Source organism: Ictalurus punctatus, chromosome 16, assembly GCF_001660625.3.
Source record: "Ictalurus punctatus breed USDA103 chromosome 16, Coco_2.0, whole genome shotgun sequence".
NCBI classification, from domain to species: domain Eukaryota; kingdom Metazoa; phylum Chordata; class Actinopteri; order Siluriformes; family Ictaluridae; genus Ictalurus; species Ictalurus punctatus.
The window spans coordinates 10955518-10977738 of record NC_030431.2 but is presented as its reverse complement, the minus strand read 5'-3'; the positions used below and the strand labels follow the sequence as shown (position 1 = coordinate 10977738).

The 22221-nt window shown below is 37.8% G+C and overlaps 1 protein-coding gene across 1 annotated transcript in view; it reads right to left on the bottom strand.

The window, feature by feature from the left end:
• Window positions 1-22221, bottom strand: part of dchs1b (dachsous cadherin-related 1b) — a 106550-nt gene that overhangs the window by 25252 nt on the left and 59077 nt on the right. Inside the window, exon 3 of the mRNA XM_017489883.3 lies at window positions 585-773. Coding sequence (XP_017345372.1) covers window positions 585-773 — 189 coding nt within the window. The remainder of the gene's footprint in view (window positions 1-584; window positions 774-22221) is intronic.

Below are 22221 nucleotides of genomic sequence, written 5' to 3'. Positions count from 1 at the left end.
TTAAACCGCTGTATGGTCTTGACCACCGTGCTGCAGCTCAGTGTCAGGGTCTTGGCAATCTTCTTATAGCCTAGGCCATCTTTATGTAGAGAAACAATTTTGTTTTTTTCAGATCTTCAGAGAGTTCTTTGCCATGAGGTGCCATGTTGAACTTCCAGTGACCAGTATGAGGGAGTGTGAGAGCGAGGACACCAAATTTAACACACCTGCTCCCCATTCACACCTGAGACCTTGTAACACTAACAAGTCACATGACACAGAGGAGGGAAAATGGCTAATTGGGCCCAATTTGGACATTTTCACTTAGGGGTGTACTCACTTTTGTTGAAAAGATACAATCAAATATTTACAAAAAAGTGAGGGGTGTACTCACTTTTGTGAGATACTGTATATAGTACCAAAAAAAGAATAAAAAAAATACCCTGCTATTAATTGAACAAGCCAATAAAAAATGTCACTGGACCATTAGGATTAGCAAGGGCCAATCAAAAAATCTGCAATAGTCCAAACAGAAAATTAAACTGCATTTTGTATCTATGTAATGAATCCATTTGATGAATCAGTATTCCAAATTTCTCACTCACCCCATCAAGTGCAGTGACCGTGAACTCATAGCTCTCAGATCCCTCGTCTCGGTCGAGGGCTGCACTAGTGCAGATATGCCCCGTCTCTTTATTAATGCTGAATACTCCTGGAGGAGAACTGGAGGGTCCTGATCCTATAGAATAGGTTATTGCACCAAATGAACCTCCATCAGCATCGATAGCTGTCACCTATAGAAAACAAAGACAAAGAGGTATTTTATTAGTACTACAGTAATACTGTAATACTGTTAATACTTACTTACATGTATAACATTTGCTTTTGAATTTAATTAAACTGACTCACAAATGGTGCACCAAGCTTCTTTTCTGGCCTAATAGTTGTATTGATGTTACACATCAGAAAACCATTTGCTTTTCTACACACCTTGCCTCTTCTCAGTACTGCCACTCAGACAGCATTTAAAAGTTGAAATGCAAGCGAAAAATACACAGCTTGGAAAGGACCAATCAGGGTCATTATCTGAGCTGTAAAAACTGGACCGGTGCCTTGAATTTTTGCCTTATGGGGGGCACAGTAGGATTTTGAAAACAGGGAACACTGTTTTGCCATAGAATGACTTTTATCTGTCCACCAGCTGGGAGGAAGGAAGCCTGAGTTTACAGCTCAGGTCAGGTCAAACGCATCTGCCTTCCAGAAGTTTCCTTATAACACCAAACTCTGCAAAGGAGATTTTTTTCTCTTCAGATATCTCTCAGTGTAAGCTTATTCTAGACTCAAGCTTTGCAAGTTAAGGTCAGCCAAATTGCAAGATGACAGATTTCTATAGATTGGGCTTAGCTACTCTTAGATCAACAAACTAAAAAAATCAGCTGTTGAACAGAGGGAAAAGCTGATCGAATCTATTCCAAGCAGTTGTGTGAGTTGTTGCATACCCCCTGACAGCTACACATCACCAAAACATGGCAAGGCACCAGACATCAGGTGCTATCCAGAAGGATCTCAAATGGAAAAGTCATGACCTCTTAGAGTCTCTTTCTGGCCTCTGTTCCTGATGAGCTCAGTAAACAGAATTACACTGGTGGTTCAAGAAAGCCCTCATTCATCATTTTAATACATGCATATAACCCAACAAAAAGTTTCCTTCAAAACATTAGAAGGAAAAGACTTTTCACTCTTCAAGGTCTGTTTCTACAAATGTTTTATATGTTTGGCTTTAAAAAGCAACTCTATAACTTCACTTCATGTCATTTACACCAGCAGTAAAACAGACTTTTCTATAAGATCTTGAGACTTTGAAATCTGGCCAAAAAAAGGACCCAGAGATTTTTTCCGAGCCAGCACAGAGGTGAGGCAGTTCGTTCTCAGGATACTGCTGTGGATTTCCTCATCCACTCCAATATTTAGCTGGATTAAACTTTCTCGAACAGTCAAGAGACTGGCTGGTCAGCAAGAGGTTCAAGCGTACGTCATGAACTGTAGGTCTGTGTACAATAGAGCAGAAACAGCAGCTCTCTTTTTCAGAGCACCAACTTCATACCTGTTACATAGAAAGCCAATTTTACATATTTCCATGGCTAATTTATATGCAGATGAGGATAAATGCTGTGTGTGTTTAAGTAAAACTTTGAAACCTTCAACACATTCTGAATGGAAAGAAAATAATGCGGTAAGAACTGATGGCTTCATCATGCTCTTGAGGTGGTAAGTGTTTAAGAGTACAATTCATTAAAGTCAGTCAGCTTTCAACAGCCATAGACGACTGAAAACCGTTTGTCTTAGCACAAATAAGAAGGCCATCAGAGATTGTTATCCCAGATGCAGATATCTTCACCATTACCATTTTGCAATATTTCCTAAATAGATAATTTTGAGTGTAACATCTTTTGGATGGATCTGTTATCTTTTAGCTGTCACTGTTCATGGAATATTTACGTAATTTGGGAAATTCAGGCATCTGTGATATTAATTTGGGACACTGCACTGACCAGGTCTGAGAGTCAGTTGTCCGCACAGGAAAGCCCAGTGAGATTCAACTTGTCAGAGGATGACCTCAGAATTATTTGTATATACACCAGAATATCTGGATATTATCTTAGAGATGGGTGAAATCATAACTGACACAGTATCAGCACCACTTGGGAAGAAAGCGGAAATTAACAAAAAAGGCTTCACTGGATGGCTCTTATCTTTTTGAAAAAGATTCCACCTACACAGTCATCCAAGATCCCTGTGACCATGTGGCCTTGTAGGACAGCCTGTAAAGGTTTAAGGTGCTAGATGGAACCATTTTCTATTGGGCATTTGTATTGGGGATTGAAATGGTAATAATTTGGTCAGGTGTGGGGGTAATGGGGCATGATGGCCAAAGCTGGGAAAGCCTAGGTTACAATCAGTGGTTGATTTGAGTCATAACAGCCCCTTGAGGTGCAAATGATAAAATTAATTATTGGGAGTCAGTGCTGAGTTTAGACCCTTTGAAGTAACCATGCAGACAGCCTCAGCTGCAAAGAGACTGTCCTGAGTCTGACTGGAGGAAGAGCTTTATGCTTTAGGCTTTAATGGAAACTTTAAGAGTGATAGATTGAAAGCCAGCGTAACGATGTAGTCACAGACAGCACACATGTTACTGTGAGTGCTCATTGATGGAAATTAAACAGTCATGGCTCAAGAGTCTAGCTCTAGCCTCAGTTTATTACAATAGTGATGAGACAGGGTTTCTCTCATTAATGCTCTTTCAAACATGCTTATTTGTTTGGAGAGCGAACAAGAGACTGACTCCAGGAGAAACATTTCACACACTCATCCATTCATCGCTGTGACTGCAAATTGAAAATCAACACTGTGGAGTGTTATTCACTTTTAGCACTGTTAAAACATCTGTAGCATCGTGTCCAGAACAGACATACATTCTCTTAAGGTCACTTAGTTACACTCTAAAAATGCTAAAACAAATGTAACCTCATTTGAGTCAATACTGTAACCCAGTGCTTAGTCAATAACAGAACACACTTTGGATTAATTTGACCAGACACTGCTAAACTATGTGTAGAACCCAATGTGCCCAAAAAGGTCACTTATTTGACCCATAATTGCATACAATTAAAATGTAACACTTAAAAACAAATAAACACATTTATTTATCACCTAAACACCAGAAAACAAAACAGATAATCCAATGAAAATGACACAAACTACTATGTAAAGAACAAGGCAAGAAATTTTGTCTCAGTAGTGTCTATAGAGAGTCTGACTGAATTTGTTATTTAAACATGAAGCTGTTTTACCATGGATGTTGCGTTTCCTTAGCTCTACCTGATGGGAAAAACACCATGAAACTGACATGACACCAGGGTTCAGAGATATGAACCAGAGTGAAACCACCAGATTAAACATGTCAGGACAGTATTACAGATATGTGGTCTATCAGTTATGTTTCACTTTGTCTTAGATGAAGTCCTTTCCATAACGTTTACATAGCTGTACTCAAAAAAGTACTCAAAAAAGACAACTGGGTCCTGAGCCGAGGAAACATTTGATAGCTAAACATTATAATCATCTCTGACCCCTCAGAAGTGTTAGCAGTGAGCTTGTGTGTGTCCAATAAGCGAGCTTGTGGTTTAATTCCATTATTTTAATCGTCTTTGTATTTTGTCGGTTATAGCTAACTGCCCATATGATGGGTTGTTAGAAGTAACAGAAGTAGAAACAATTAAACTGGACTGTAACGCCAACCCAGCCATTAAGCAGACATAACCCAAATTTTAACATAATATGAAGTAATCCTCTACAATAGCCGAACCCAGCAACTGAGTTATTTAAATAAGTTTAAAAGTAGAGCAGTAATTCTGTCTGGATGAAGGCATACTCCTACCACTGAGACCCATTTATTCCTGAGGTCACACTCTCTACAATCGCTCCCAAGAAAGCACACATACCACTGTATACCATAACTCAATTCTTTCTTTAGGCCATATGTCTCTCATGAGATGTTGAGCAGGGCCCATATATATTAAACACTGTGGTACAAGTAACGACACAGACCCTTTTTATTATTCACATCGAACTGATTACCATTGTATGATCTGGTAAAAGCTGACTTACAAGTGCAGACTTCCATTCCACACTCTCAGAAATACATTTCCCTTTAGTTTCAGTGTAGTTATTCAGAAGTAGTTACTGAATAATATTTTAGTATTAATGACTAAATAGTAAGTAGGGGATTGAGGTGTTGAAATCCAGCTCAATCGAAACATGATATGCAATGAATGTTTGCAAGTGAGTGATTTTATGCCTTTTTCTCTTGAACTGAATGTGTGTCCATAACAGTCATTTAGCTGACAAGACATTATAAGCATTATGTGTAAGTTATACAGTCACAAACTCAGTGAAATGGCCAGAAGCCTCCCTGGGTTTCTGTCATTTGTAAGTGTTGTAAATGGTTTGTTCTTAGTGCGTAACATATGTTCTAAATTATGAATTCTTGGGTTTATCTCTTGATAGCATCTAATGTCAAGAAGCTGAAGGTAAAATGCGTCTGTACTTTCAATAAGAGGCTTTTCTCTGGTTAAACATTGGGGTATTAGTTTCAGACGCAGAGCACACACACCATGTATATCCATTAACTGCAGTACAAATGTACAAACAAATTCTCTCAGAGGATAGAATGGATTAATTGAGGCAAAATCTTATTTCAGTTCAAAGTGAATATTACATGACCTTACTTGAAATAGGACGTAACCTTACTAAATCATCCAATCACATTACTCATTCGTGTAGAACCAAAAGCGGTTAGCTTCCACACCTGATGCAGACCAATTCAAGCCCTGTTTTCGAGAGCTGTCCAGAGAATCAGTCCCTGGTCCTCTTGAAAACAGGGCTTGAACTGGTCTGCATCAAGTGTGGACACTAACCGCTTTTGGTTCTGAGTGTGTCTGAGGGCAAATGGTAATAGTACTACTACTCAAAAGTACTAGTGTGAAAATGATCTAAAATTTAATTAATTGAATTAAGAGGACTTAAGAGGATTGTTTATAACAACGATGTCCTTCACAAGAATGGCAGCACACTTGAGAAATAAGGGATTATGAGTGGATTGAGTCATGATAATCTTGTCTATTTTAACAAATTCCAATGGCATTTATAGCCACTTAAACAGCTTAAGTGCACATTTGTGCAAACGACACAGCTAACATAAAGTATTTTATATATGTCTATACAGTATATACACACTGCATATAGAAAAACATAGATTTAAAAACAACAAAGAGCAGTTGAAGCACAAGACCTATAAAGCTAAAGTATCCATTTTTTTTCTATTTGGAAAAAAAATGGATATTTTCTAAATTTTTTTTTTTAAAAAAGGATACTAAGCCATGTTAGCACAAACACTGAAAAAGCCTGACTTAACATTTAAGAACTTTCCTTTTAAGGGTCAGTCCACAGTGAGCCGGGTTAAAACTGCCATTTAATTTTACATTCAGTAATTTCCAAGTCATGAAACATAAAGTGACCTCATCTTATATCTCTTTAGTAAAGTCTCAGACTTGGTTTTGTGTAATAATAAAAGGACAGATTATCAATGATGTGATAAATGAAAAACAAACAACAAAACAAAAAACAGACAGCTTTGACTATAGTCTGTAGTAGCATATGCTCCAATAGGTCAGTACAGACTATTGATCTCAGTCATGTCAGTGGTAAAACGGTTAATTTTCATAATTGCATTTCCTGAGCAAGACACCCTTCAATATTGATCTGGACCGAGGAATTATGATACAATCAACTAATAGTTGGGTGTAGTCCCCAATAACATTTATATGCATGTACCATTTTGGCTACATTTTAGTAATTATTGCTTGTGTTGTATCCTGTTTTAATAATAATCTTAAGCATATGTGTCAACAACAAACTATCACAAATGATGAAGCAGCATGCCTATCACAAAAAAAATTAAAACACTAAGAAATGACCTACTACTAATTTGCATTAAGATTAGTAGACTAAATAATTTGTAGAGCATCAAGAAAAACAAAACACATCTTGTAATATAAAATATGGTACATTTAAGATGTGTTATAGAATCTACTTTTTTGTGATACGTCATCCTTCAAATATAACAAATTTACTGTAAAATGTAAAAGTTGTCATAAGATAACAACGACCTCCTGAACATCAACAAAACAAAGGAGTTGAGAGTGGACATCAGCACGAAGCAGGAGAGCAGCTACAGTACCAGCCCCTTATAATCAACGGGACCCCAGTGGAGAGAGTGGATAGTTTTCTGTACCTTGGTGTTCACATCACATGGTCTTGCCACATCATCACCCTGGTGAAAAAGGCCCGATATCATCTTTACCACCTTAGATGCTTAAGAGACTTTATACTGCCTTCTAAGGTGCTAAGGAACTTTTACACTTGCACCATCGAGAGCATCTTGATGGGAAGCATCACAGCCTGGTTTGGAAACAGCACCAAGAATGATAGGCAGGCTCTTTAGAGGGTGGTGTGATCAGCTGTGCGTACCATCCGCACTGAGATCCCTGACCTACAGTCTATCTACAGCAAGCAGTGTTGGACCAAGGCCAGGAAGATAGTGAAGGACCTCAGCCATCCAAACAATGGACTCTTCTCTCTGCTGCGGTCAGGGAAAAACTTCTGCTCCCTGAAGGTCAACACAGAGAGAACAAGGAGGAGCTCCTTCCCGCAGGCCACTGGGGCCCTAAACCAGGACAACACCAAGGAATAGATCATGGACTTGCTACACAATAGCCACACCAAATTTAATGCATCTTCTATTCATTCAGCTTCAGTAACCAGTTTATCCTGTATTTATAAATATTTATCATATATGTGGACAATTTCAAGACAACTACCTCAGCTTAATATTGAGCAGCATTACATTGCACAAATAATGGCACTTATCTGCACTTTATACCAATTATAGTTAGACTGCTGCTACCCACTTTATATGCTATGTCACATTTTTATACTTTTTTAAATATTTTTTAAATACTTTTCATTTCTCTAACTGTATACATTAAATTATTTTATTTTTTTTCTCACAGACAGTCGTAAAAAGCATTTCACTGCACTTCATACTGTGTATGGGTGTGTGTGTGTGACAAATAAAATTTGAATTTGAATTTGAAAGGTAAGCATTGGGAATAAGCAACATATGTCAATGTGCTTAGATAATGACAAATCTTCTATAGCCAGATTATGCTTGTTTTAATTATAATGGTAATGGTATTTGGTAAGCAAGAGGTCATGGCATCACAGACAGATTTTAGAAATTCTTCACTCAAGACACTCAAGCAGGCTAAAAGCTGATTTATTACTTGCAGAGTAAAATTTATTGGCAATCAATTTCATTTGCCTCAGAGAGACAACAATAACTAAAAAGCAGAGTGACAGACCAGAGACATTTAATGCAAACTGATTAGAACAAACATACTTCAGCTGGCATTTGTCCCAGCTAAGGTAATGTATTCACTGTTTTGTTTTTTTGTTTTTTTCAAAAAGTGCAGTTTGTAGCAAGACTGAATAATTTGTTATGTAGGAAATTGAACCTTAAAGAAAATTTATAGACTACACTATGTGTACACTATTAAGAGGTGCCCTTTAATGGTTTGTCTATAAAGTAAAAGTACAGAAAGGATGTTTCTTTTTCCCATAACTTTTGTAAAAATGCCATAGGGCTCTTTTTTATTTTATGGGCTTGTGGGGGGGACAAAACAGTTCCACATTTTGTGTTCTTCTTTGAAATAGATTCAAAAGCTACAACCTGCTACCAAGTTGAGGGGAAAAGCATAGTCTGTACAGAATGCTAAGGAGTGTGTGCATTAAAGATAACTTTGTCTTAACCATCAGCATTGACGGTTTAAATGTTTGGACATGTTTGGATACATGTGGTTTATGCTCAGTGTGCTAAGCAATTGCTAATGTGTGCATGTTTGTTATGTATAGATAATAGTACTGGCAGATTACATGCCACTGCTAAAATGTCACTTAGAACAACTGGTCTGGCAAAATACTAGTGATAGAGCAATACTGTTTTCCTGCTTTCTGTCCCACTTAAGTATCTGTGTATTCTCAGTATTGCTCCTTTCTTGATTCTCACAGGAAATGCTCAGTAGTGAGCAGAGGCAAGCAGTGGTGTTATTTGATTGTTGGTATGGAGCCTTGGGACCAATCCAATGAATTGCATGCTAACTAACATCTACTTTAAGTAGGATCAACACACAACCGTGTACAGACTCTGACATGTAAACAGCCACTTGCTACACATTAACTTGTCCATTCACAAAATATTCGGTATAAGCACCATCATAATGCTTAATATGATTAACACCCATTACAATACAACCCTGTTGAATTCTTGATTCTGATTGGACAGAAGGTGTTGATTGATCAAAATTCGATGCAGTTATTTATTTGCATTTTTCATAAGCAAATATTTTTGTATTATTAAGGTCCAGAGAGAAGAAAATAGAGAGGCTGGTGAAGGAATGACTGTTTACAGCTGCTGTAACATATGTGATTAAAGAATTAACTTGTTTCACAAACATTCTACAATATTATATGTAATTATAAATGGGTAAAACATGCCTGTTGTACTTAATTAAATAAAAATGGTTAGTGCTGACAAATTGCCGTAGTATAAAAGGAATAAAAACACTTCGGATCATGTTGTTAATGCCACCCGATCTTTGATTATTTTCAGCATGCATATCATGTTTCGTTCTTTATGATGAAAATGTAGTCAAGCCTATTAATTTCTTCACAGTGATAAATACAAATCTTTAACTTTACCTTAATAGTCGTCATTTATGTCCATCTTTGTCCCAATCACATGTTATTCAACACCAAAATTATTCTGAATTGATTCCTTCATTTCTAAGTTTTAAGGATCTGGACTGGAGAAATCAATGGATTTGGTGAGTCAAACATCATGCTGACAGTCTCCCAGAACAGCAGACAAACTTAAGCTTATTAAAGATAATTACATTTAGCCTATGCAAATAAATGCTTTTGTAGGATATAGTGAGATTATCACAGGACCTCTGAAAAAGAGCAGAACAGGAGCTGGAGTAACTCCATACAATGCCCTGACCTCCACATGGACCAGGGCTTTCATCTAAGTGCTTTTACTGACCCAATACTTCAGAATAAGGGAGATGAAGGGAGAGAGAAAAATGGATTAAGACAAGAGACTCCAGTAGCATGAGAGACTAAGAGAAACAGCACTGTTATGGAGGGGAAATATAAGCCCTTTAAAGCACTGTTGTCATTCAACAGACATTCTTCATCGTGTCTCAGCTCAATTACATGGCTGCCCAAAACCCAAACAGCATTATACATGTTTACACTGACCCCACCACATTATACATGCCAAATTGGAGCCTAATCACTGCTACAGCATAAGCAACTCAATCATACTACAGAAAAGAGACTCTGCAATGCCTGACATCTCTTCTTTTACTGGAGTCAGTGGTGGTGCAGATGGGGATGAAACAAAGGATGCGGAAAAAAGAGTCAGAGGAGGGGGATTGGTGAGGAGGGAACTGCAATGAAGGACCAGTCAAGCGTGGAAGAGTAATGTCCATAAGGGTATACTGTCAGAGCTCCATAAACACAAGCAAATAGACTTGATGCTGCTCCAGAAAACAGCAACACAATCTGTTACCCTGTTTACAATACTGCACACACACACATACACACACTCTCACTGACCACTTTAATAGGAACACATATACCCCTGCATATTCATGTAATTATCTAATCTGTCAATCATGAGGCAGCTCCTCAATGCTTAAAATTATGTAGGCAAAGGTGAAGCTCAGAACATCAAATATCAGAACAGGGAATAAATGTGATCTCAGTGACTGTGGCATGGTTATTGGTGTCATTTCGGCTGGATTGAGTATTTCAGAAATTGCTGATCTATTAGCTAGATAATAAATTCATTAGCTAGCTGATATATTCAAAAATATATTAAAATATATCAACATAGAAAAATATATAACTGAGAGCTGTGTGTGATTTTGGTAGTGCTGTGTTTCTAAATTCTTGCTCTTTTTACCTGATATTTTATTTTTAGTAACCTTATTTTAACTTTGTTTCCATTTTATCCATATTTGTTTATTTGAATGAATGAATGAATAGCTCAGAAGTGCCAGACATTAATGTCAAATTAACGCTAATGCAAATAATTCTAACAGGATTCATTCATTCATTCATCTTTAGTAACTGTTTTATCCTAGTAAGCATTGAGGTGGTTGCAGAGCCTGTTGGGAAGCAAGAATACACATTTGATGGGACAACAGTCTATCACAGGATACCATGCACACATGCATTCTATTGGCAATTTAGTTTACACAATCCCTCTATCAGTAGGAGAAAACGCATATGGACACTGAAAGAACATGGGAAACTCTCAGGCTCTGGATTAAACAGGGGAACCCGGAACTTTGAGATAGTAATGCTATGGCACCATATTTTCAAATATATTCTCTAATGGTCCGTTTTACTAAAAACATCTGTTATGCATTTTGAAATCATAGTCCCTGCACTTCTCACTGATTCTCCCTGCTCAGTCCGAGTCTGGGTCTGATGATGGACCGGACGTGCATGGTAAGGTCAGGGTCAAAGATCGGCAAGCCACCACTGCGTGTTCTATCTTAACCTATGACCCTTTGCTTTCTTTGTTGCTGACATGTCTTCTCTGTGTCTCTGAAATGAGCGATCCATCCATTATTAGATACAATGAGGAAACAGCTGTTATAACTGACACACAAATGCATAAAAGGGACAGTAAGAATCTAATATGTTCAATTAGTCAGAGGTTAATTTAAGCAGTGATGTCAATCACCATATCCATGGAGATACTGGGTTTCACAGGATCCAATCTAATTACAAGATAGATGTTTCTAATATGCAAAAATACAAAAAGTATTTCTACTGTAATAAAACACCAAATGTTATCTGTCTCAAACCATTACATGATACACCAACTAACCAACAAACTAACTTTACTAGCTAACCTGTTAACCTGTTAAGCAATAAAAGTGACTGTAAAGAGAGAGAGAGCTGACCCCATGGAAAAAAATGCATTCATAAATAGAACTACAAAATGATGACCACACATCTACACATCAGGATCAGTAGTTCCAGTGATGCACATTTAATATATTTAATCACCTTGTGTTGGACTCAAATATTACCTTTAAATAAGGAAAATCAAATGTGTAAATCTGGAAACAATAATCAAAAAGACAATAGCAAGCAGTTTAACGTCACATCATGTCTTATATGTGGTGGTCTGGGGAAGCCCATCACATGGTGTAATTTTTATAATTTCCTATATATACAGTACTGTGCAAAATATTTAGGCATATGCAATCATGCACACATCAGGATTTTATGGAGATACTAGAGATCCTGATCCTTTCTGCTCTCCGGACCTGACTGATCTCTACCTCTGGATGGAGCTACTCCAATTCCAGATTTATAGGACTACAGCTGCTTCTAAGACCAAACAGACTTCATATAAAACCATAATTAACTTTTTCACACTATCTGTTGTTACCCAGATGAGGATGGGTTCCCTTCTGAGTCTGGTTCCTCTCAAGGTTTCTTCCTCTTAACATCTTAGGGAGTTTTTCCTTGCCACCATCGCCACCAGCTTGCTCAATTGGGATAAATTCGCACTTTTAAAATCTGTATACCGTGTTTATATGTTTCTGTAAAGCTGCTTTGAGACAATGTCTATTGTACAAAACGCTATACAAATAAAATTGAATTGAATTGAAAAGAAACGCTGTACAGCAAAGATGCCTTCAAAACAATGAAATGAAATGTTTCGACATTTTAAAAAAATAAATACCGTAAAGAGCAGTAACAAAGTCAATATTAGGTGTGGCAAAAATATAAAAATAAAAATAGTAGTTTCTGATTCAATTTGTTTTATATTGAAATGAGCGGTAAGTTTTATTGAACATCTTGCAGAATGAGCCACAGTTCTTATGGAGACTTTGACTGTCGTATTTGCTTCTTATTTTGTCTAGCAAAACCCAGCAGCCTTCATTATGTCTTTTGTCTGAAAAGTGGTCACTTACGTAATATGCTACAGTACTTTCTTTAATGACACACAATTTTTCTGTAACATTTAATTTTGTGCTAGAAAGCTAATGTTTGAGAATCTAAAATGTTTTTTGTATATAAAAATCTATAAAAAGGTTGTACTAAAAAAAATAGGGTGCCTAAAACTTTTGCACAGTACAGTAGTTCTGAAAACTATGGGCTTTCTTGAATTGAAATGTTTAAATGTTTCACTGCACGTCGTATTGTGTATGGCTGTGTGTGTGACCAGTAATATTAGGATTGGATTTTGGTTTCTCTTTTGCACACATACCATCTGCAATTAATTATATAGAATTTAAAAAATCTTGAAAAAAGTGAAAAAGGAGAAAATTGCATTCAGAGATTCTACGCAGACACATCAACACATTGATTGTCTAAAAGCATCTGTTATATATTGATTGTATAGTAATTAATTTCATGACAAAAACCATCTAACTTTCTATATGCTGTTATATCCACCTTTATCCATAGACTTTTTTAGCTTTCGATTTTTTAGATTGGTACTTCACACTTTTTTGCACATGCTATTTTGGGGAACCTATTCCCTAGTACTAGTACTAGATTACTCTCACTGTACATTTCTAATAACTTTGCAACCTGTGATTAACTACCCCTACATTCTATGATATAATATAACATAATATAATATAATATAATATAATATAATACAATATAATATAAGAAAGAACATATCCGTCTTATTCTTGATCATAGTGTTTATGTACACTCACCGTCCACCTTATTAGTAACACTTGTCTGACTGCACACTCATGCAGTTATTAGCCAATCATGTGGCAGCAATGCATAAAATCATGCAGATACAGGTCAAGAGCTTCTGTTAATGTTCACATCAAACCATCAGAATGAAGAAAAAGTGTGACATCTGTGACTTTGATCGTGGCATGGATGTTGGTACCAGATGGGCTGGTTTGAGTAATTCAGAAACTGCTGATCTCCTGGGAATTTCACACACAACAGTCTCTAGGGTTTACAAAGAATGGTGCAAAAAACAAAAAACAGAGTGAGCGACAGTTCTGTGGGTGGAAACACCTTGTCGATAAGAGAGGTCAGAGGAAAATGGCCAGATTGGTTCGTGCTGCCAGGAAGGATAAGCACTCAAATAAGCACTCCTTACAACCGTGGTGAGGAGAAAAGCATTTCAAAATGCAACCAAGAAGAAGAATCTGAGACTATCATGGAGACAGACTCACCCAATGTGGACAGTTGAAGATTAGAACATTTTCAACTGTCCAGTTTGGGTGAGCCTGTGCTTGTGATAGCCTCAGGTTATTGTTCTTGGCTGACAATATGGGCAGCCAATATGGTGTTCTGCTGCTGTATCTCATCCAACCCAATGTTTGATGTTTTGTGCATGTGGATATGCTTTACTGCTCACCACAATTGTACAGAGTGATTATTTGAGTTACTATAGACTTCCTGTCAGCTCAGACCAGTCTGGCCATTCTCCTCTGATCTCTCTCTTCAACAAGGTGTTTCAGCCTACAGACCCTCTGCTCACAGAATGTTTTTTGTTTTTCCACATCATACTGTTTAAACTCTAGAGACTGTTGTGCCTGAAAAATCCAGGAGATCAGCACTTTATGAACCAGCAGCAACCAACAGCAACCATGCCACGGTTAAAGTCAGTGAGATAAAACTTTTCTTCATTCATTTATGCACTGCACTGCTTCCACATGATTGGCTGATTGGATACCTGCATAAATGAGCAGGTGAACAGGTGTTCTTATTAAAGTGACTGGTGAGCGTACAATGAGTTAAAGGGACACTATTTTATGCATTCACATAAATTCAGCATTCAGCAAAATCACTAACACACTGTCCTGTCACAACTATGTCAGTACTTAAAATCACTTCTAATATTAATCCACAGTTCTATGATTGGTTTTCAACAATGTTTAATACACAATTCTTTGTGCTTTTTTAAACATTCTCTTTGATACGTTTAACTTTATTGCTTTGCAGCTTTAAAAGGTCTATTCCAGTAGTTGACTTCTCAATTAATGCTTTGTAAGACACTTTCTTTTGGCAGACCTGTAAAGATCCAACATCCCAGGTGCATCAGACTAGCCAATCTCTTTCACGATCACAACCCCATCTTTCCCTGGTGTACTGTTTCATGTGGGCTAACGATGCACCGAGTCAGCACAGAGACAGTGCTAATAATGAAGAATAACCAGCAGAGAAATATAACACAGAATGTAAATTCGCTGGACGGTTTTGGATTGCTCTGACTGCATGCATTAGGGAGAGTAAAAGCAGCTAAATAACAGAGCAGGTCAAAGAGGGCACACACATCAAAGAGACATCAGCTCTGGAAACAGAGAGAGGGAAGAACAGCTCCCCGATAATCCAGCTACGACTTAAGGATCTGCATAGGGAATGAACTGTATACTGCAGTGAGGGTGAGAGAAAGGGCAGGCAGCTTTTGGCAACCCAGACAGGAACAAATGCTGTGCAAGAGGAATAAAAATCATAAATTCAGAAAGAAAAAAATGGCAGAGGGGGCAGGTTAGAGAGAGAGAGAGAGAGAGAGAGAGAGAGAGAGAGAGAGAGAGAGAGAGAGAGAGAGAGAAATCCTTTGAGACTAGTTTAGTTTTAAGACCTTGAAAAATGCCTCAGCATAGCCTCCCCACTGCCTCTAATGGAAGCCATATTGGATTAGACCAGTATAAAGCACATCACGGCCTGCAAATCATGACATGAATGCCATGTGTGAAGAAACAAATCACAATAAATGCCTGCCAATTGATAGCTAACAACCACCACAGCTTTCTAAATCAAGCCATCACATGCCCTCTGTGACATTAACTATATTTTGTATTTTGTAAAGATGCACAATGCATTTAAACTAATCTTATTTGGTGTGTTAGAACAGTGATGTTTGCTTAGCTGTGGCTCTTCTTTACCAGTGCTGAAAAATCAATATGTTGGCTACACATTTTAACCAGATGGTTAAATGGTGAAAATCCCAAAACACAATGAAGTGAGTCAAGATCATGACCTGTTATAGCACTGTGAATATAAATCTATGATCAGCATGAAGGCTGATGAGTGAAATAGAAACAGATAGTGAGGTGGAAGGAGGGATGAAGATTGACAGTGTATGAGTTACACTTCCAGTATGCTCTCTTCATAGTATATATCCTGATCCATTTAAAATGCTAATGGTCATTATTTTAATGCAGCATAATGACATACTTTATATCTTATGCCAGCATTTTTTCAATATAGGAAAATGAATAGTACAGGATATATAATCCATAAGAAAACCGAGGCTTAAGAAAAAAAAGAAAATGTTGAGGACAAGTTATTATTTACGGAAATCCTCTCACTCAGAATTTGAGTTATGGAAAGAGCTTTGCGATGTGAAGAGAGTTGTTGAAAGAGAATTCCAGATCCAAAATAATCAGACCACATTCCAGGAAGGCCTCTTCCACCATCTCGCTCTTCAAATATACAGACACATGTAAAAAGAGCAAGAACTTCTGCAATAACTGAGCGCAATTCCATGCCAGTGACACGCATGCTGTTCCTAGCACCTTGGGAAAAGACGGGGGAGTGTTACAATTCATAAAGCACCTGTTGCATCCAAAGCAGTACACAACCTCAAGCACTGATTTCCTTGTCCTCTGTGCTGTGTGAATGGCAGCAGCCTTGCTGTAGGTTCATTCACTGTGTGGCCTACACAGGGGGAGGGAGAGTGAATGCGCTAACCCTGGATATGCTAAAACTAGTATAAGCCTAAGCTTCGGCTGGATCAAAGAGGATTGCTGCATGCCATACCCTCACTAGATAATGAACTCACTCCCTGAACAAGAGTGGTAATAAATTGTGCACGAGATACTGACTAAAGGTTCGTAGGAGTACTAAAGACACACATATGGGCTCTCATATGCACGCACACACAGACATGTGCACCAGACAGGACGCCCCAGTGCACTCCTACTCACAATCTATTTTTTCTGCTCTTGTCTACCTAAGGCTCCAGGAATGGCCAAGAAAAACAAAATAGCCAGGCGCAAGATAGCACAGGGGTTAGAGGGCTCCACAGCTCCAGCTGAGAGAAAAAGAACTGTGAGTGTTGTCAGATAACACACAAATACACACACTTGGGAATTTTCCGTCTGCTGCCCCAAATGGTAAACCTTAAGGACAGTACCACAGAGTAGAATATATGATACAGGCTGTATATTTATCACACACATCAGTCTGTCAGAGTGTAACAACATTGTGGCATTTAAAGTTAAATAACTTGCAGTCCCAATTTTAATAGTTAATAAAGAATAAGAGCAGCAGGGTCATTGTTTTCTGAATAATGTGTGCTATTAGCTTAATTAACAGTATCTCCTTAGGGAAACACTGGTTTAAGTACAACATTGTTTATAGAGATTCTTATAAAGATGCCATGGATTCCAACGTCACATGCAACATTTCAAATGAGTCTGAAAAAAGAAAAGTATTGGTACAAACACCCTTCTGCAGAGAATGTGGTGACTTTTTACATCTTACTGTACAGTCATTTTTAATCTTCAACAATACTGCAGTAAACAGGAGCAAGTCAAAGAATTTAAGAAATCGATCGATGCGACTGGCTAAATGAGCAAAATGGAAAATCATTAATGCAATCATGTAAACATGGACAAGTCACAACCAGAAAGGAAAGATGCCATTTATTTTCACACTGCAAGAGGAATTCCCCTCTGAATGTGACATTTTAATCCAAAAGATATTACCTCAGGATATCTTTGCAACATAGACAGTGTTAAACCAGCTGTGCTCAGGATCGATACAGATCATCTCATGCAAATTTTTCTCTGTGACACTTTTCACTGCATAGTGCAGCACGTCCCTTTTTCACCATCAGTGCTCCCTGTGGCTTTCCTGCTGATGTGCTGCTAGAGTCATTGAGTTCATGGAGGATTTGTACAAGGACAGCAGGAAAGACAGCTCCCCCAGAATTTGACGAAGGAACCACATGTACCGCTTAGAAACATAATTCTACCTTCTACATGGTACCAGCTCTGCTGACCCATTTTATTCACAGCAATATATCAGAAGATATCTAGAATCTGTCACACGCAAGATGACTCACTGTCCTTTCTGATATCTCACATCTGTCATAACCTGTTGATGAATAAAGCCTGTACTTTGTCAAACTCAGTTGGGCTTCTATGAAAAATTCCACAAGATTCATGTAACACAAACTGTCTCTGAAATTCCTAAAGAGACAGGGTTAATATTAAGGATACAATAACTAATACACAATATCCTCATATTAATCTTCACCCTTCATTTAAGTTTTATCAGAATCATTATGAGACATTACAGCTGTGTAAACACCAATCCATGGAGCACTGCACTAACATTTATGTTCATCCTACAGACAAAACAACACACATATTGTAGGGACAAGGATTAAACCAGATGAGGCTTGATCCCCATCCTTCATACTTGCTGCATCTTCCCCATGTATTACAGGCTCTCTGATCATCTCTATCTATCTGATAAGTCAGGGGTGACCACACACTGTGCTGATTGATGACACATATGTTCTAGCAATGCGGAAATGTGTAATGCAAACTGAAAAAAAATGAATTGTTACATCTGCATTATAACTCTTACTCTTACTCTGAACTTCACATTACATTGGAATCACTACGTCACTAGGCACCTTGGTACAGCCAGTCAAAACATACTAAAACTAAAACTCCTTCTCAGGGATAAGCTCCAGTCGTCACATGATTTGTTGAGCAGCGTGGTGGACTATTACTTGATCAAAGCACGTTAAAGTGGATTTAAGTGTGGGCGCTGGACACGCCAGCCCAATCTTCAGGTGACTATGAGCTCTACAAAAGAGGGAGAGTATTAAGAGGTCACCTGAATACACTATCTTGAAATAGTAACTGTGTGGCTGTAGATACATGATGTCCATCATCTTTCTGTCTGATCACAATGTCTAGGTAGTAAAAGCACAAAAAAAAAGTCGGATAATTTTATATAATGAGGTTTAACGGAATGTACAGTAGATATGTCTGAATATACAGTAGATAGGAATATGTTTTAAAATGGTGTATATGCGGCAGCCCTGCAAATAAATGTAATAATAATTCATCTGCATCTCTGTGCATCTGTGTTGATTATCACACATCCCACATTGAGTTTTGATTTGATTGTTCCATAATTAATGAAGAAGGAACACAGTTTTGGGCAACAAACAGAGATGGTTTCTTCTCTGCCTCAGGATGGCCTCTCAATGACGTCTAAAGTCCCCAACCACCTGCAGACAAGGTTCATGATGGACCGCTGCTTTCTGAGAGCATCTTTGCTCCATAATGGCTAAACCAGACATTCTTCTTTTGATGTTTCCTGACCTCCAAATGACATTACTATGAAAAGGATTCCTATCTTCAATATTCTCTCTGTATCTGCGAAAGAGAGATCCAGCATTCAGGCTTAGCTAGCAGTCCTCTGCCATGTCATTTTTAGCTCAGCTCAGCACTTGTGAAAAAAAAGAAAATTGGTGTGAGGACACTGTAAAATGTGAAGATAATATGGGACATAGAGCAAAAGAGGATAGAAATAGACTTTTACTGTATATTTACATTTATGGCATTTGGCAGATGCGTTTATCCTGAGTGACTTACTTTTAACAGACAGGGATAAGCTTTCCTTTTTTTAGGCTTTAGTGTTGGTCTGGTTCTGAATTTTTATAGTCTTTAGCTTAGTTCTAACCATGTCACGATATTCAGAAATAAGTGTGAGGTTGCTGGATGTAAGTATGAATTCAAAATGCATTTATTTGGGTTCTTGTCAGTGGTACACCATGAAGTGGTCTAAACAGGTTCAGTAAAACCTCCGAAAGATAGTCTATATTAAATCAAAAAGCTAGCAAGAGTCAAAACCAGAAAAACACAAAACTAATCAAAACCAAAAACTAGAAAAGTAGGCAAAACAGGTCGAACTAATCAACAGAATTAATTAATTAATTACAAGAGTAAGCTGTGCCCATATAAGGAAAATGAAGAGTAAAAAGGTAGGGGGATGCTGGTCTGCTGGGTCAAAGATCACTGAATCAGCTGGGATGTGACATCATCTTCCATTATCAATGATGATGAACATGCACATGAAAACACCAAGTGTTTTTGTGGCCTCTATAAGCACTGAATATAAGGCTAAGATAAACAACAAGAAGGACTGTTTCTCTTTATACAAGTCATAAGGAGACTGTTGAGTTATCTTATCCAGCTGATCAAAACTGTGTCCATTTGTGATGATTTGCTAGGAAATATCCAGACTAAAACAGAAAGATCACATTGCATGTGTTTAGTCTCCAAGATCAATATCAAGTACACATCCAATATTTGAAAACAAAACAAAACAAAAAATCCAACTGTACAGGTGCTCAAATTAAAGTCTGGTTCAGACAAAAAGACTTTAAACCACAGCTTTATGACTGAATGTAGCGAATGTATAGGTTCGTGCCAGCCTGTTACGATGGCTTGACCTGCTGACCTCTGGGAATAGAGCGTTGATGGGAATATGAGTCTGACTTATGTCCTTGCCATGAGAATGAGAAGAAGGGTTAAGACACCAGCATCCCTTTGAAGACAAATAAGAGGACATTCCAAAAGGAGCCCTCACAGCCAAACTGTCAAACCGAGAAAAAGATCCCAAGAAGATTACAACTGTGGTGTAAATTTCTGTAGGCCTTTACATAACTCTACCCAAATACAATGTAAAAAAAAATGTAGGGAAAGGCAGACAATACAGCCATAACTCCTTACAAAAGAGATTTTTTTTTAAGAATTAAATGATAAAGCTACAAGTATGAATGTGTGACATCACTTCTGGCCAGAAGCACAAGCTGGAAAAGAAGTGCATTTATTACATATGTCTGTCATTCCTTTCTTTAGACATCTGTTGCAGTGCCCAAAGTTGAGAGTGTGTGCATGTGTAGCATATTATATTGCACAATCATACATATCTATTGATTCCCATAGAAGTTTTTTAACACACACACACCTACATATACACACATAGTCACATGAACACAAGCAGAATGAAATGTCCTACTTTGAAAGGGACACATTCACGCATCATTTCAGGTCTTTACCAGCTCACTAATGTCCTCTGGACTCTCATGAAGTCACTGTTGGCAAAATGAGGCACAGAAACTACAATCACAGTCACTGCAACTCAGCAAATCAGCTTATTATAAATATGCATCCAATTTAACATGTGCAGTTAATTACGCAAATGTCAGTATTTTACTATAAAAGGAAATGGACTGAAATAGTAGGCCCGGTCAGTTTACAGACCCATACCTGACACACACACACACACACACACACACACACACACACACACACACACACACACACACACACACACACACATTTTAGTCACCAGTGGCAAAATATTTGCTTTGCAAATTATAAATTATAAAGCTTTGCAACAAAAAGATGGTTTTGGTTCTCTCTTGTAATCAGGAGTACTGTATATGTTATTATTTTCTAAGAGCACTTTCAAGTCTGATTCTTCATAGTAAACCTAGTAACATTGACTGAATCTGTGCATTCAGAACAAGTAACATGCAAACAGAAAATGTCCCAAGGATGTTTGACAGATGCATTTTTCCTCATTCTTTCTTTGGTTTCATGCAAACTGTCCATTTTTTTAAGTGGACTGACTTTGTTTCTGCCTTTGCTTATGTACAGCTTTAACCAAGCCGCTCGGTGACCTCAGCTTATTACAGACTCAGTCAGAGAGTTATCCTTAACAGTTATTCATCATTCTCAAAGAGTACAATAAACAAGGCTGAGCTCCAAGTATCGCATGACCATGATGGAATCCTCACTACTAACGTCCTTCCTGTTGTTTGTATTTTAAAACACACTTGCATGCACTCCAGTTCTTATGGGGCAGTGTTACAATAAAAAGTTTATTTTCTGGATAAGGCATAAGAAGTGCTTAGTTCAGCTCTTTCATCATATATTTTTTTAAAAGGTGGATAAGTACAGGCCAGTATGGAACCTTGTAAGAAAGAAGAGTCATTTGAAAGTCAGTTGATCATATACACATACAAAAATAGGCCAATTCAATGTCTGTTGTGTGCAGATGTTGATTTATGCTTACAGTTTCCACACTGCACGTTGCACATGTACTACAGCAGGGCTTTTAGAGGGAGACTATAAGAGTTTGGGAGGAATGCAGTGATTTCAGACAAGCAGACGCTTTTTCCACTTTAGCTGCCTACAAGTTTATGTGTCTTCCAACAACTATCCCTGTATCTCGATGTGGTATCTATATGGTGTAGGGTGAGTAAACCTTTTAAAAAGCTTTTTGTATTGTGATGTATAAATAGAAGTGTAAGGTGCTTGTCTAAGATGTGGATATGGCCTTACTCTTGCACTGCATTCACGCCATGTCTGAACTACTGTAATTACTAAATGACAACTCGGACATTCTACTCGACGCTGTTCACGTCTCGGAATTATGCGTTTCTATAAGCCA